General features: G+C 44.4%; 2 protein-coding genes across 5 annotated transcripts; both read left to right on the top strand.

Annotated features, from left to right (window-relative positions):
- The first annotated feature begins 2,146 nt into the window (after positions 1–2,146).
- Positions 2,147–10,287, top strand: LOC123190682 (phosphatidylinositol/phosphatidylcholine transfer protein SFH11). Of its 4 annotated transcripts, none has more exons than XM_044603375.1 (12): positions 2,147–2,529; positions 3,318–3,580; positions 3,761–3,860; positions 4,010–4,276; positions 4,635–4,712; positions 7,863–7,964; positions 8,060–8,109; positions 8,176–8,284; positions 9,263–9,340; positions 9,626–9,727; positions 9,800–9,870; positions 9,968–10,279. In XM_044603375.1, the coding sequence occupies exons 2-12, from the start codon at positions 3,402–3,404 to the stop codon at positions 10,011–10,013; spliced, it is 1,182 nt and encodes a 393-aa protein (XP_044459310.1). In that variant the 5' UTR covers positions 2,147–2,529; positions 3,318–3,401; the 3' UTR covers positions 10,014–10,279. The 4 variants fall into 4 exon arrangements, with proteins under 4 accessions (XP_044459310.1, XP_044459309.1, XP_044459311.1 ...); XM_044603374.1 differs by having other exon boundaries at positions 3,303–3,580; XM_044603376.1 differs by lacking the exon at positions 9,263–9,340 and having other exon boundaries at positions 3,303–3,580.
- Positions 10,288–13,091: 2,804 nt separating this feature from the next.
- Positions 13,092–15,002, top strand: LOC123190681 (probable amino acid permease 7). Its single transcript, XM_044603373.1, has 3 exons — positions 13,092–13,708; positions 13,798–14,024; positions 14,114–15,002. Exons 1-3 carry the CDS (start codon positions 13,248–13,250, stop codon positions 14,881–14,883), a joined length of 1,458 nt encoding a protein of 485 aa, XP_044459308.1. The 5' UTR covers positions 13,092–13,247; the 3' UTR covers positions 14,884–15,002.
- The last annotated feature ends 1,245 nt before the right edge of the window (positions 15,003–16,247 follow it).

Genomic DNA, 16,247 nt, shown 5'->3' with positions numbered 1-16,247 from the left:
ATGACAACAATTCTTTTTCACATTCTTTGTTTTGGTTGGGTTGTGAGCTTGCTCTGTTTTTCTATCCAAAAAAACCATCACACTGTTATGTTGCCGATGCTTATCGGTTATCAGAGACAGGGGGTGGGGGGGGGGGCGCTTTCCCAAGTGGATCATCAGGTCAAGAAAACATTCGTCTGGCTGAGTCCAATTATTGTACTCCCTCGGTCACAAGTATAAGATGTTCTAACTTTTCTCTGAATGGGCTGTATATATTGTTAAGGAAGGGAGTACACTTTAGCTATTTATCAGTTACCTGGAAAAAAGATTTGGATAAGTTAATTCCGCGTGAAAGCCACAACGCGTGGGTGATGTACTGCTTATGTGTCTCCCACGAGGCTGAATCAAGACCTCGTTGGAGACAGAGATAATGCAGGTGCCCATGGTGTCACCAGCATAGACGAGGACGAGACTTCACATGTGCGGGTGAGTGGCCGGGACATCATCCGAGATCGACATGGCGACGCCACGACAGCGGGCGAGGCATGTGGAGTGGAGGATGCAGAGAAGACATTATGTACGTCGCAACGTATAAGATGAACAATCACCGCCGATGGGCCAAGCTTTCGCATCTTCTGTGCAGCACCACGCGTTGTTGGCGCCCACGCTACCGCTTCTCTTTAACCTTGTCTCTTTATAAACGGCTTATCATCCACTCGTTTCCTTTTCTTCTATGATCCTATCTATCCTTTTTCTCCCTCCATTTTTTTTCTAAAGGCTGCCATGGACGTGCCTTTCCTCACCTTTTTGCTACCATTGCCGCCATGGATGCTCTTCTCTCATGTTGTTGTGGTCGCTAAGGGCACCCTCCCTCCTCGTCATAAGCATCATCTCCATTGCTCACCTGCTCTTCTCTTTCCATATGTTTTTTTCTATCATTTTTTTCTTCAAAGTTTTCCGTTGTTCTTTATTTTTTAATCGGTTTTCTTTCCTTTTTTCCACTATCCTTTATCCTTTTAAATTTTCTTCCTTTTCTTTTCATTTTTATTATTCAAATTCACATTTTAATTTCATGAATTGTTTTTCATTAATATTAATATTTCTTGAAATCGAGATTTTTTGGATTTCACAAACTTCATTTGAATTTTGAAAACTTTATTTGAATTCGTGAACATTATTCAAATTTGTAAACTTTATTTGAATTCGTGAGCATTTTTTTAATACATGTTTTTTAATTCACAAACATTTTTTCAATTACATGAACTCCTTTTGAACTCAAAAATATTTGTGATTTTGAGCTTGTTTAATTCCATGATCTTTTCTCAATACGTGAACATCATATCAATTCACATCCATTTTTTAAATTCACTAGCATTTTGTAGATACATAATTTTTAAATTTCATGAAAATTTGTTTGAATTAATTGACATTCTTAAAATTCATAATTTAGTTCAAATTAGTGATTTGTTTTAACACTATTCACATTCATGAACATTAGAAAAAATGTGATTTTTTTTAAATTTAGGAACATTTCTTCAATTTCGTGACTTTTTTCAAATTCACAAACATGTTTAAAATTCATGCACATTTTTTGTTTCATGATATTGTTGAATGTCATGAATAATTTTTTAATTCATGAACTTTTTCGAGTTCGTGCACATTGTTGTTGAATTTGCATGCATTTAATTTTATTTGTATTTTTAAAAATTTCCGGAACTTTTTTCATACTCGTTAACATTTCTTGAATTTGTGATGTTTTCTCAGAAACCGGTTCAAAAACAAAAAATCGTAAAAAAACGCTGTGAAAACCAGACACGCAGCTATTAATTTAGCGACCTGTGTTGTTTATTTAGCAAAAGAACGCACATTTCTTTCTCTTTTTTTTTGACGGGAATAAAACGCACATTTCAATTTCGTGCTGATGCGTCGCTCACAGTTTTTTTTACAATCTCGCGTCGCTCACAGTTTTTTTTTACAATCTCGCGTCGCTCACAGTTACTACTAATCAGAGGGAAAAAACGAACTAAACACGGCCATGCGCGCGTGCGCTCGCTCGTGGCTGCAGTTGGGAGATGGGCCAGGCCCATGTAGCGACAGACGCGGGGCGCCTGATTTGCTGCAATTTGTCTAAAAAAAAGCCTGATTTGCTGCAAGGGCGATACACACCACCCCCACATGTCAGTGACGCGAGAAGGCGTTAAGACCTCCCGAGCGACGCCAATGGATTCTCCGCGCACTCGGAGCGAAGCAGTCGGCAGCCGCACGTGATGGGCCTGGCCGAGGAGGAGTATGCGGCCGCTTCACGTCGCTTCTCCGGCGCCGTGTCCATGAGGGAGACGCCGGATTCCTCTTATTGCCGCCCGCGGAAGCATCCTTTCCCTTCCGCCTGGCACCCGCCGCATGCCCACCAGGCGTTCGACGTAATGCCACGCCCAGGAGACCCAGCCCCCATTTTATATCTTCCAAGTCCAGGACGAGGAGGACTCCTGGTTTATTCGCAAAATAATTGGTAGCGCGCTCACAAGCAGCATCCCGGAGCTTCAACCCTAGGTAAGATCCTATGTTGGTTCTTGAGATTGCAGAACAGCAAATTCCTTATGTTTGTGCATACATGACATGCATTTGATTTTTTTTTTTGAGGAAACATGCATTCAAAATTAGCGGAATTGCGCACGGTTATCAGTGCTCAGACGACGCTGTGGACCTATTGCACTAGTGACTATTTCATTTTCTCTTTCTTAATTTTCTTGCGGTGCCGCCTTAAATTGTAGCTGCACTGATGTGCATCAGTTGGACCGTGCAGAAGTGGAATTCTTGAGTTCTTCCATCTTCTGCGTGGGCCAGATTAATATTGCAGTACAAAAGCAAAGCATCATCCATGAACAGAAAATAAATCACAAGTATCTAGCTATATTTGGCAATGGGTTACTGTTGGCCAATCAAATTACGGCAAACATGATGGTCTATCGAATACCTTCCTCATCTTCTTTTCTTGGTGATGCCAGAAATTCACGATAGTATATTATGCTATATAGGATAGGTGGTCTTAAATATTCCTCTTTTCTTAACTTATAAAATATTAAACTCTAAAATTTAAATCAGGGACGTTGATGGTATTACAGAAAAAATAAATCGCAGCACAGAATACTAATGACCATAACTACCATATTGTTTCCCCATGGACTTGCACAGTTAAAACTCTCTTTCCTTTCTGCTTTGTGTATGCTTGCTTACATTGTTGGATCAAATAAAAGAAAGTGGAATGCCAAGCGAATGTAATGGAGTCAAACCTGCTTCTAATGGCCTGCCTTCTTTTTACGAAGGGTTCAATACCACAGCTTCAGAACTAATTTACCAAGTTTCCACTTGAACCTTACTGGCACTTCCTGCAAGTGGATAACAAAAACAGCTCCGTATCAAAGATGAGCTTCAGATCTATTGAGCAACTACTTAGAAGGAACAGCAAGATCAAAATTTCTCAGAGTATTGCCAATGGTATTCATGACCAGAAGGAAGAGCGGTCTGTGCAAGCGTTGAGGGAGTCACTTCTTGCGACCAACCAGCTTCCAGAGAAGTTTGATGACCATCATGTCCTACTACGGTATCTAAGTTTTATCCATTATCCAGAAACTATGTTGTATACTTCTATACATAGTTACATCACCAAATTATCCATCTAAATAACTGGGAGATATTTTACACCTCAACAGTTAGGAGGTCAGACGTACTCTTATTTTTTATTGAAGTTGGACTTGATCTGATTGCTATCTTCATCATGTAGCTTTCTGAGAATGCGAGGATTCAATGTAATAAAGGCAAAAGAGATGTTCTTGAATATGCTGAAATGGCGTGAGGATTGTGCTGTTGATACCATTGCAAAGGTATGCCATGGCTGTCATTTGTAAATATTCTGTTTGTAATTTGTCCAAAGAGTCTCGTAATTGTCTTGTATCCTTCTACATTTCTAGTTCCACAGTATTATTGTTATCTGGTTGAAATATTAAGGGGAAATGGTGTTTCTATGTCACAGGATTTTAAATTTGAAGAATTTGACGCATTAAAACGATGCTATCCTCATGGATTTCATGGAGTTGACAGATTTGGAAGGCCACTATACATTGAACGGATTGGCTCAGTGGATCTCAGTAAGCTCATGCAAGTGACTAGTATTGATAGATATATAAAATATCATATATCAGAACAGGAGAAAACTTTATCTTTGAGATATCCTGCATGTTCTGTTGCCGCAAAGAAGCACATATCTTCTACAACAGCCATATTAGATGTCAAAGGATTGGTGCGTTGCTGTCTGTGAAATCTTCTTCTCAGCGCTATATACATTAATTCCATTGTTTCATTGAAGAGGGTAGTTGCATAGCTGTTTGATCATTTCTTCATTGCCTGATACTGAGGCCAAGCTTTTGTCTTGGAAGCAGGTACTCAATTTGTTTTTGTTGTCATGTAACTTGGTTCATTCTTAAGGCTGTTCCTCTGTCAAGTTTTATTTACATTAGGAATTTTTGGCTGCAACAGCAATGTACATTCATGAAACTATCATATGTCTAAGCTATTAGTTTTAGTACTCAGCACTAGCACATGATGAGGCTATTTTACTATGTACCAAAATATTCATTTGGATACTCCTGTTATTTCAGGGCATGAACAATTTTTCAAAAGCTGCACGAGAGATGTTCATTGAAATTCAGAAGATTGACAGCAATTACTACCCAGAGGTAATCTAATCTAGTTAGAAAATGTCCATGTTAGACCCTTGACTATGTTCCTGGAAGACTAGAATCCCGAAGTTCAAAATCATTTATCTAAAAAATTATTTTGTTGTGGACCTTGGCCTATAATAGCTTTGATAAGATAATGGTCTGAAGACCAGGGATCAGGCACTCGCCCTCAATAGCTGCAGCAGGGGTTGTTCCTGACGTGGAAGTGATCTATTAGGCTTTGGGATTTCATTGCTTCATCTAAAAGCTCAATTGAAAGTTTCGAACTCAAGGCCTAACCATAAATCTACCTTCCTATTCAATTGAACCCTTGCTAATTTAACTGGACTCTTTCATATTGAGCCAACAGTATCCAACAAGGATATTTATCACTTATTTATTCCTTTTCTTAATCTTCATATCTTTAACATAACCTATCAAATGCCTTCACGAACAGGCCTATCTCCTGCTGCCTTGTGCACTCACGACCATAACAACTTCTAAACCGTTTGCTTTAAACCCTAAGGTTCTTTTCAAGGTGATTTTGATATGGTGGATGTTGGCGACGTGATAAACCTTGTGTTTGTGAGTAGCTAGTCTTCTCCTTCGCCTCTTCATCTATGTCTCTCTTGTCATTATCCTCGACATCCTAGCTGTCACCTTCTTCATTTTTAGTTTCATCAGGCCCAGTGGCATGTCATCAGTGACAACAGTAGTCCCATGGTATTCCATGGTGAGGTACATGATGTTGTCAACCAGCCCTTCATGGAAGCGTCTTCCTGTCACAAGGTCATCGCCACAGATGGTAGCACCGACCAATTTCGCGGTGTGCCTTTGCTAGTTCGTCATGTGCCGCATGCCCATGGCCATGGAACTGGAACCCTGAGGTTGATATGCACCTGCAGTCCAATGGATAATGTAACTGAACTTTGAGATGTTGGATATCGGCAAGCAGTAGTGCAAGATGGCACTGCAGCGTCAACTGGGCTTCCAGGCCGTAACAACAAGCTAGTCCTCGGGCCTGCCAGGTATCTAGACCTGGATGTCATCACTGATGTAGTCCCATGAATCATCAGGTAGGAAATGTTCGGAAAATTAGCAATATTATGATTAATTTAATCCATAAATAAATCATGATGATAGCAGTAGCAGTATTAACCTCATACTGATCTGTAAACATGCGAGTGCGTACTAGTTATAGAAACGACATATCTATTAATGTGCTGAGTACCGGAAACGCATAAGCCAGTAAAACAGGGATTCACAGATCATACCTCCAGTTGCCCAGGTAGCATCCTCGGCGCCTTTTTTGTGGCTTCGGAGTTTTCACCCATGGCGATTTCGTGGAGGTCAAGGACGTAGTCGAAGTAGAGGACGAAGAGGAACAACAGCGAGCACCGAGCAGTCGCGCCGAGACACTCCTCAAAAATTAATCGCCCTTCTCCCAGTGCAGGATCACAAAAGGCGGGGTTTCGGAGGCCTGCTCTCCCACATAGCCGTGCACGCGGTCAATGGGATGGAATTGCTGAAAGCAGTAGTAGCGAGAGGAACGACAGTGGGTTATGCGCTAGGAGGCAAAGTAGATGCAATCTGATAAGGTGACGGCTAGGGTTGCCACTGCCCCCAATATATATGCGGTCGGGTAGGAAGACGTGGTGCTAGGCCCATGACCGAGTCGGCAACAACCCACAATCCGACGGTTTCAGATATGGTTGTTACATAACACGTCCGTTAATGACTCACAATTAATTAATTATCTGTTCCTGGCCGGCAAATATAAAGCGCACATGACATAGGTCTGAGCTCGGCTTGGCTCGTTCATGAAACATGAGGCGCGCACGGCGGAGGAGGAGCACGCTTGTACCACTCCTCTTCTCAAGCTCCAATCGCATGTGGAAGAGAATCCGCTCCAATAGCACGTGGAAGAGAATCTGCTCCAATAGCATGTGGAAGAGAATCCCTTATATGTTTGTCTCACCTCTCCTCCGAGACCGCGGTGGTACTAAACTTCCGACCATGTCATGACAACCCACATGAGCATTTGAGATTTTGCAGGATTTATTGTTTGTATGGGCCTAAAGCCCATCTATAATTCAACAATCCCCCACCAGATCTTGGAGGCCCATTGTGTTGTCCTCTATTCCGAACACTGTTTTGATATACCAGTATAGTATTTTCAGTGGAGACCGGTAAGGTTGAACATCCTCCTAGAGCAAAGAACTACACTTCTCTGCAACTGAACGATGGACTATGCTTTGAATTGTCAGTTTGGCATAAAGAAGTTTCACTAATTGTCTTACTGGTACTAGGCAGCCGAAGGTTAACCCCGCTTGTGGAGCATATTAGTCACACTCCTGGCCTATTCATGAGCTTACTAGAGATTACCCTATCTCATAGACTGTGTAACCAGCAGTCGGGCTTATATAGGTCTGCTCTTCCAAAGATTGCTCTGCATCTCGAACGGAATGGGTTAGTAAAGTTACTCTCCTCCAGTTAACTAGTAGTTTGTTTTCCAAGGTCCTACTTCACGGGATCTCCGATCACATAGGCTGGGTTACCACCATGGCAACTCATGTGGGTCTCTTACCCATCTCCCTTGATGCATTTTCTATCACAACACATGATAAAGCTTTTGTGAAGGTATCTGCCAGATTCTTAGCCGACTTGATATAAAATCCAACTCTATCCTTGCTATGCTTAATCCATAGTTTTAAATAGCAGGCTATGGCATTCTACGTTTGGAGCTAAATTGACTCTATGGCGTGCTAAATGACGCTAAGTTGTACATGATGCGTTTAGCGTGAAGCCCCTCCAAACACTATAGCGGAGCTATAATGCCGACACACGCGCTACTTAAATTATTGTCTAATCCGATAGTCTAGATTTTTATTTCTCTTTATTTATTTATTTTATGCCGCAGATAGTTAATACATGACCATGAGAGTGTTAGGAATGACTTTCTATTTTATTTTGTTTTCCATTAAATTCTGCTGCTTATTAGCACCTACGAATTTTTTGCTGGGAAATTATGGATCTTCATAAAAACAGAGCCAGTTATGGCTAATATCCTGTTGTTCGGAAACAAAACTAGTTCTAGATTTCTTGCTTCCAATCTCAGCAGAAGATAGTTTCAACAATATATTCATATGGCTTTGATTTATGATACAGACATTACATCAACTTTACATAATCAACGCTGGTTCTGGATTTAGAGCATTGTGGAAAGTACTAAAAACATTTATGGAGGCAAGAACTTTAAAAAAGATTCAGGTAGCCCATGTTTTCTTTCTGTAAGTGCCAATTATTGTTCTTGGACAAAAGATTGAATCACTGAATACTGTGCTTACTCACATGCTACTTGTAAGGTTTTGGGGACCAATTACCTCAGCACCGTACTAGAAGCTGTTGAGCCAAGGTAAAGTGCATCAAGTTATAAGCTACTTTTACATGTTAGGAGAATGACATTTGCTCTTTCCTGCAGCAATTTACCTGAATTTTTGGGTGGAACGTGTACTTGTTCTGCAACTGGAGGGTGCTTGCTCCAAGATAAAGGACCTTGGACTGATGCTGGAATTATCCGTGCTTCTAAGGTGAGGTATGATGCTTCTTTTAAAGTTTGTTCAAAAGTTGCTGGGAAGCTGAACTAATTGTTGGGAGTATATTTGTAACTAGGAAGTTTTTGGAGAAGTGGGAAATCTTTCAATAAGATGACTTCTATAACTGCAAGCAGGCTATTTTGTTAGTATTGTTGTTTGCAACTTTAGCTTTGGCTGAGTGAAATCTATCCTTGGATTGCCCAGTAGGAGGCTACAATAGTGTTGTTTGGTCAGTGGCCATTCATGTGTTGGTATTATACTTCTCAATTTCAAGTGTTATCTGTTATGGACTAGATACTTCATGGTTGTTCAAGTTTTAATCTTGATTTAGTATATCTACTGCCCTCTTTTATCTTTATCACTCCCATAAATATTTGAGTTGGTGGCGGTGATGGACATCCTTCCATGCCACCTCCTCTCCTCCAGCAAAGTATCTTCATAACTGGTTGGGCAATCTCCCCACAATTTCTACCATCTTGGATTTGCATAATATGTCGTATGGTTATTTTTAGTCTTACTTTTTCTAAGTTGCCCTGTTCTTTAAATTCCAAGTCATTTTTGTGTGGCCACGATTCTATACATGATTTTTTAAATTAGTTTCATAGCAACACACGGGCATTCTGCATAATTAAAAAAAAAACAATCTCATACCTGTGAGCTTCCTTTCCTGGATTGCCCCCTCCTCATCTCTCCATTGAGGTTTCCTTTCTTCTTCAGTGGCTGATTTTCAGAAATATTATTATTACATAACATAGGGACCTTTCCCATCAAAAGAAAATATCTATTGGAGAAAAATAGAAGTGTAACACCTTCATTGTATCTACTCATTTCATCTTCCTTTTGCCCTCCCACCTCAATTTCATCACCAAGTGTCACATCAGAATAGAAGAAACATACGCCTATCTTCTCTCGTTTTCTCCCTCCTTTCCCTTGCAAAGAATGCATTATGGATTTCTGACACTTCATTTGCAGGAGCCTTCAGCAAGACATGTAGATTCCACGTGTGGTAGGAAACGTACTCTTGGCATGTTGTTGTTAGAGGATAATCAGGTCTTGATACTGTTACTGAAATTATGCTTCTGCCCTTGTATACTTCCATTTAAAAACTGGAACAGCACATATGATAGCACATAGCACAGAAAGTATAAAAAAAAAACTCAAATGTTTCTGCTATGGTTTGACCGTGAACCAGTCGTGCAGTTGCACTTCGGGAGTTCAGATTAGCAGATATTACTTGCATGCCTTTCGAATTAGTGGTTTTGCCTCATAGCCTAACTACTCCCCATGAAATGGGAATTCTCCAGTTACTAATTGTTGCAAATCTGTATGGAACAGGTTGCTAATCAGATGAGTGAAAATACTCATCAGAAACAAGCCAGTGAACAGATCTCAGGGAAGATACAAGAACTTGAAGACTGTGCTGCTCAGACCAAGGAGGTGAGAAAAGACACTTAATTAAGAAATTGCAGCCTAAGCATCAGCTGAGTGATATTTTCTTTGTACGTGCAGACCCTAGAGACACTAATATGTAAGCAGAAAGAACTTGGTATCCACATTGAACAGTTGAGGGAACTCCTACGGTGAGAATGACATCCTCCTTTACCTGTCTAATTGCATACTGTGAATCCTTTTCAAATTGAGGCCGTAATATGTGTTTTGTTTGTTTTGTTAATACAGGGATGATGTCCCGGCAGAGAAGAAAACAAGTGAGAAGGAAAAATAAGTCATCACCGCATTGCGGTTTTATTTCTAGTGTACGATGTCTACTACTGCTCTACCTTGTCCCATATTATGTTACTCATGTAATCTCCCTTCCTCTAATTATCATGAATAAAGTTATCATCTCTTATAAGTACTAAATTTACTTTATGTGATACTTTTGCCAATAACTGCCATCCACAAGGCTTCTCTCAACATCGTGGTTGCATTTCAAAGGCACCTTAATGTCAAGATGTAATTCTAGCTTCTAGGGTTGTTTTGGTTTCAGTGATAGGCCTTGATCACCACCTGGTTGTCTGAAACACAGGTGCACCACCAGGACCCCAAAGAAGAAATCCAAATTGAATTCAGACGTGGAAATGTTACCTCCATTGTACTCCCTCCGTTTCTAAATACAAATCTTTTTAGAGATTTCAATAGGGGAAAAGCTTACCATCATCCGACGGATCGTAGTGGCCGCGTTCGCCACCTCCGCTGCATGACACGCGTCCAATTGATAGCTCACATGCCGTTCTTTGTCGAACGCGCTTTCGAAACAGAGGCTATGTTTCAGAAACATATGTGGTGTTGTAATAGTCTATGACGGGTCTAGTTTTACAACAAAACCTCTGTTGCGGAAATTTTCCGCAACAAGACCTCAGTTGCAGAAAAAATTGCGACAAAACCCTAGTTGTAAATTTTTTTCTGACAAAACAGACGTTGCAAACAAAATTCCGCAACAAGACCTATGTTGCAGTTCTGGAGTCACACTCGACTCGCTTGATGCGGCAATCCGACGGCTCACGAGCCGGCTGATCTTTTAAAAATATCAGCAGGTGGACCCGTAGCACGCCCCTTTCAATAAGGACTACATACGGATGTATACAGACATATTTTAAAGTATGTAGTCCATATTGAATGTGCTCAGTCCGGTTTGTGTAGGATAAAAAACGACAATACATCTGAACACCAAACAACTAGCGATGGAAATACCGAACTGAAAACTATAAATCGAATAAACCAGAAATATCCACCGACTCGGTTAGGTTAGGATAGGTTTGATCCTCAGTTTTTGATTTCTTTTTAAAAAAGACTTATTCCACACTTTCACGGTCAAAGAATGGCGCGGCAAAGCTCGCCGTCACCCTACAGTCTTGTTGAATCCCGAGTCCGGGTCGAGGCAAATCGGGGGGCGACATGCGAGCCCCTCGCCAGCGTTGTTTAACCCGGTGGTCGCGGAGATCCCCGTGACTTGAACCCGACGTGCACGCCATCGAGCAAGTGTAGGATCGCCACAGCCTGTGCAGTGTTTGTGCAGTGGTGGTTGGGCTTCCCTCGTCTTCTTCTCCGTAAAGAAAGAGAAACAGTTTGCCTAATTCACGTCTAGATTTTTTTAAGAATGTCACATCTAAGCTCCCACAAATATATAATGCAGCAACAAGAAATAAACAAAACTAGAACAAAAAAATAAATCACAAACAAAGTGAAAATCAGCTTAGATATGACATAATTATGTGACATCTAGATGTGTCCCAGACAAACAAAAAAGAAAACGACGACCCCTGCAGTCGAGCGAGAAGGCGGGCTCTGCCCGGCAGCTCGATCGGCCGTGGCGTTTTGCGCGTAAACCGAGCCGGCTTTGAGACAGACGAGACAAATCGATCTTCTCTCCGATCGAGCTTGTCCAGATCACCCACCCACTCAGTACTCATCATCAAGTGGCAATAATAATGCGGCACCAGCTATCCATCCAGATCATTTTTCTTCCCATGATCAGTAGTCAGTCAACTCCCAGCTACTGTGCAACAGGAGCAACATCCCATCTCAAAGTTTATCCAAAATATGCTTGGACTGCTTAACTTTTTTGATAAATAGATAAAAACGCTCGGGAAAAAAAATTAGACGCTCTTAGTTTGTTAACCGGAAACACAGACTTGTTTAAAACCCTGTTGTTTTTTTCTTGAAAAAGGTTTGAAAGTGTACCAACGTCTACTCCATCCGTTCCTAAATGCAAGTCTTTTTAGAGATTTCACTATAAAGACTACATTCAGATGTATACAGACATCTTTTGAAGTATAGGTTTATTCATTTTGCTTCGTATGTAGTCTATAGTGGAATCTTTTAAAAGACTTATATTTAGGAACGAAGGGAGTATATGAGATTCCTGTGAAACCATAGCTTTCATGGCCGGATAGCATAGTTTGCAGGGGTTTGTTACGAGATATGCGCCCTTTGCATTTTAACTATAGATATTTCATCTTTTTTGCGGGTACAACTATAGATACGTCGACCGGTATGACCATGGATATTCTTCCTGCGAAAGGGCCCAAGGCCATATATTAACTATCGCAGGTCTTTACAAGCACACTTATGCAGAAAAAAAATTACATTCAAATCTTTGGAGGTGCCAAAGTCTTCTTCCTCCTGCATCCACCGGCGGCACCTTGTGACTCGTGAGCATAACTCAATTCCGCCTCTACGCCTCCGCCTCAGGGGAGCAAAATATTGAAACACAAAGCTTGTAGAATAGAACCAGCAGACGGGAAGTCGTCGATGCAGATTAGGGGACGCTGCCAGCCGCCCCAGAGAAAAGAACGCCGATGAGGACCTGCATAAACTCGAAAGACCATGGATATTCATTATTCTCTCTGTTCTCTTTTACACGCTGCCCTTGTTTTTCAATAATTAATTAACAATATATGCGTTATACGTCATAAAAAAATATGCATCATTGTAAATTTCGTTCAGATACAAATCCGATAAAATGACCGTGTTTTTTTTTCTTTTTTTGCAAATATGACCGTCGATACTTTTTTTTTTTGATCGTACACTAGGACACTCCATCTCTCATCATCTCCCCTATAAATCTGGCAAATTTTATCAGATGATCCCAGAAATCTCTACGATGTGACATGTGACGTGCACATGATCGAATAAATGTACTTTCTTGGTATATATCGGCCATTTGGTACAGGCCGTTGAGCGGTTGTTGGGCTTTGCCGCATCTTTCACAAGAAAACGGGAGAAGAAAATGACCGGCCGTTGGTGAGAGAGAGAGAGAAGAGGTCCAAAGACTCTGAGCAGGACGGACGCGGCTCCATCGCGCCGGTATTTTCAACTCTGAACCACGGACCAATCAGGTGCCGCCACGTACGTATGCCGGCTAGCATATCACCTCGCATCTCGTCAGATCGGTCAAACTCTCGACTCCCCCGTGTGGACTCCCGAGTCCCCCGGATCGACGCCGTCAACAACGACAATGGCGCCGTCGTCGCACCGCGGGCGCCAGCCCCTCGACCTCGACGCCGCGCCCGCCGCTCCTGCGCTCGACGACGACGGCCGCGTCGCCCGCACGGGGAACCTCTGGACGTGCGTGGCGCACATCATCACCGGCGTGATCGGGGCCGGCGTGCTCGCGCTCTCCTGGAGCGTCGCGCAGCTCGGCTGGGTGGCCGGCCCCGTCGCCATGGTCTGCTTCGCCGCCGTCACCTACGTCTCCGCCGTCCTGCTCTCCCACTGCTACCGCTCCCCCGCCGCCCCCGGTGGCCCGGACTTGCCGTCGTCGGAGGAGGAGGGCAAGACGCGGCGGAACTACACCTACATGGGCGCCGTCCGGGCGCTGCTCGGCAGGAAGCACACCTACGTCTGCGGCTCCCTCCAGTACCTCTACCTCTACGGGATCGGCGTCGCCTACACCATCACCACCGCCACCTGCCTCGGGTAAACACTTCACAAACCAGAGCTCGATCGGTTTGTTCCTTCCTTCCTTCCTCGTCGTTGCTGATGGGATCGATCGCGGTGGCCGGCAGCGCGATCAAGAAGGCCAACTGCTACCACGTCCACGGCCGCGGCGCCGCCCGCTGCACCTCGGACGACCGCGAGCAGCACCTCTTCATGCTGCTCTTCGGCGTCGCGCAGCTGGTGCTCTCCTTCATCCCCAACTTCCACAGCATGGCCTGGCTCTCCGTCGTGGCCGCCGTCATGTCCTTCACCTACTCCGGCATCGGCCTCGGCCTGGGCCTCTCCAAGACAATAGGTACGTATGTGCGTCGGTCGCGTCAGATGATTCAGTCAATTACCTGAACCTTTTGTTCTGAACCTGACACGTTCCGAAACTCTGTTCAGGCGACGGCGTGATCCGAGGCAGCGTCGCCGGCGTCCCGATGCACACCCCGATGCAGAAAATGTGGCGGGTGTCCCAGGCCATCGGCGACATCGCGTTCGCCTACCCGTACTCCATCGTGCTCCTGGAGATACAGGACACGCTGCGGTCGTCGCCGCCGGAGGGGGACACCCTGAGGAAGGGGAACGTGATCGCGATGCTCGCCACCACCTTCTTCTACCTCTGCGTGGGCTGCTTCGGCTACGCCGCCTTCGGCGACGCGGCGCCGGGGAACCTGCTCACCGGCTTCGGCTTCTACGAGCCCTACTGGCTCGTGGACTTCGCCAACGCCTGCATCGTGCTCCACATCCTCGGCGGCTACCAGTTCTTCAGCCAGCAGATCTTCACCGTCTGGGACCGCTGGCTGGAGGCGCGGTTCCCGGAGAGCGCCTTCGTGTGCCGGACCTACGCCATGAGGCTCATGCCGGGCCTGCCCCGCTACGGGCTGAACCTGCAGCGGGTCTGCTTCCGGACGGCGTACGTGGCCAGCACCACCGCGCTGGCCGTCGTGTTCCCCTACTTCAACGAGGTGCTGGGCCTCCTCGGCGCGCTCATCTTCTGGCCGCTCATCATCTACCTCCCCGTCGAGATGTACTGCGTGCAGCGCCGGGTCCGGGCATGGACGCCGACGTGGGTCGCGCTGCAGGCGTTCAACATCGCATGCTTCGCCGTCGGGACCTTCGCCTTCGTCGGCTGCGTCCAGGGCGTCGTCCAAAAGAGGCTCGCCTCCTAGGCCAGACCGTCCATTGTTGTTGTTGTACATGTCATCAAGTAGCTAGCACTTTACAAACTGCCCAGTTGTACGAAATTTGTTGTACATATCTTCCTGCTAGCCTGTACTTTCGAGTTTTACTATTCTAATGTACTCCCTCCATCCCGATTTACAAGCTAAAACAACTTGCAAAATAATCTTATATTATAGGACGAAGAAAGTAGTAGAAACATAAACTTGTGGCTCGAATGTATCCCCCCACCCTCCCTGGTTTGGTGCCTCCCGTCGGTCTAACATTGTCCAAGAATCTTCCATTTGTCTTTTTTTCTTCAAAAGTAGTTAACTGTATGTTACAACAAGAGTATTTTTTTTAAATGAAGGCAAAAGCTTTGCCTTATTTCATTAATAAAGAAGAAGAGAGTTGCTCAGTTAATTACGAAAAACCGAGCAAAACCCAATACAAACGCCCACACAGGGCAACACACTAGCCGACCTGGCTACCAACGCAAAACCCACACGTCATCGAAAAGACAGATCATTGCCAAGGTTGCCATTCAGCGTCATCATTGTCACTCCTCCACGAGCCAGCGATTCAACACGCAAGACAAGAGAGCCATGCCATCCAACAAATTGGCAAAACTTTCGCCACCCACTGATGGAAATATGAGCAATTTATCAAATGGATTTATTAGCAGAAATATTAGATAAAGCATGATAAAATATGAGCAATTTTTCACCCGTCACCCCGCTTGCCACGCCTGGCCCACCGTCTCCGGGCCGCTGCTCCGGAGACTGGCCTGGGCGTTCTCTCTTTAGTTGGGCCGAATAGGGCCGAGTTTATTGGAAGTCGATCCACGCTGTTTGTTTCTTGGTTCTCCACAGCCCTCCGAGCATTTGCTTCGGTTCATCTCCTTGCGGCGGCGGCGGCGTTTGTCACGATTTGGCCTCCTCGTTCGGCGGCGCAGGACGTGTGGGCTGCGGCGGCGCATCAACAACGGTGGTGGGTTAGGCAGTGGCGTATGGTTGGGGACGGCAGCGACTTTCTCGCGCTTCACTCCGGCCGACTGTCCATCTCTCCTGAATCCCAATGCTTCATGCCTCTCCTCGGCACAGCGACGGCGGCTGTGTGCGTCGTACTCCCGGCTTCCTCACTTGTGCCCGATGTGTCTTGCGCTGGTGCTCCGTCTGAGGGTTGTATGATTGTATCCGTCCAAGAGTCCAAGACCGCCCTCCATACGAAGGCGCTTCTTGGCTAACAACGCTCCCTTACCTACCTGGTAGTCTGGTACCAAAACTTTCTCCCCATCCTTTCTCTTTCTCTGCGTATGCAAACTCTTTCTTAAATTACGATGGAGCACTGCCTATTTTGATCTTGTGCATCCAAA

Source organism: Triticum aestivum, chromosome 2A (assembly GCF_018294505.1).
Source record: "Triticum aestivum cultivar Chinese Spring chromosome 2A, IWGSC CS RefSeq v2.1, whole genome shotgun sequence".
Lineage (NCBI taxonomy): Eukaryota > Viridiplantae > Streptophyta > Magnoliopsida > Poales > Poaceae > Triticum > Triticum aestivum.
The sequence above is the reverse complement of the archived record's forward strand: the minus strand, read 5'-3'. Positions and strand labels throughout refer to the sequence as shown.

Coding starts and splice junctions, on each gene's coding strand:
- LOC123190682 (XM_044603375.1), top strand. CDS start 3,402: ATGAGCTTCAGATCTATTGAGCAACTACTTAGAAGGAACAGCAAGATC. Junction 4,277..4,634: donor TATTAGATGTCAAAGGATTG/GTGCGTTGCTGT, acceptor CTGTTATTTCAG/GGCATGAACAATTTTTCAAA. Junction 9,341..9,625: donor TGTTGTTAGAGGATAATCAG/GTCTTGATACTG, acceptor TGTATGGAACAG/GTTGCTAATCAGATGAGTGA.
- LOC123190681 (XM_044603373.1), top strand. CDS start 13,248: ATGGCGCCGTCGTCGCACCGCGGGCGCCAGCCCCTCGACCTCGACGCC. Junction 13,709..13,797: donor ACCACCGCCACCTGCCTCGG/GTAAACACTTCA, acceptor GGTGGCCGGCAG/CGCGATCAAGAAGGCCAACT. Junction 14,025..14,113: donor GGGCCTCTCCAAGACAATAG/GTACGTATGTGC, acceptor AACTCTGTTCAG/GCGACGGCGTGATCCGAGGC.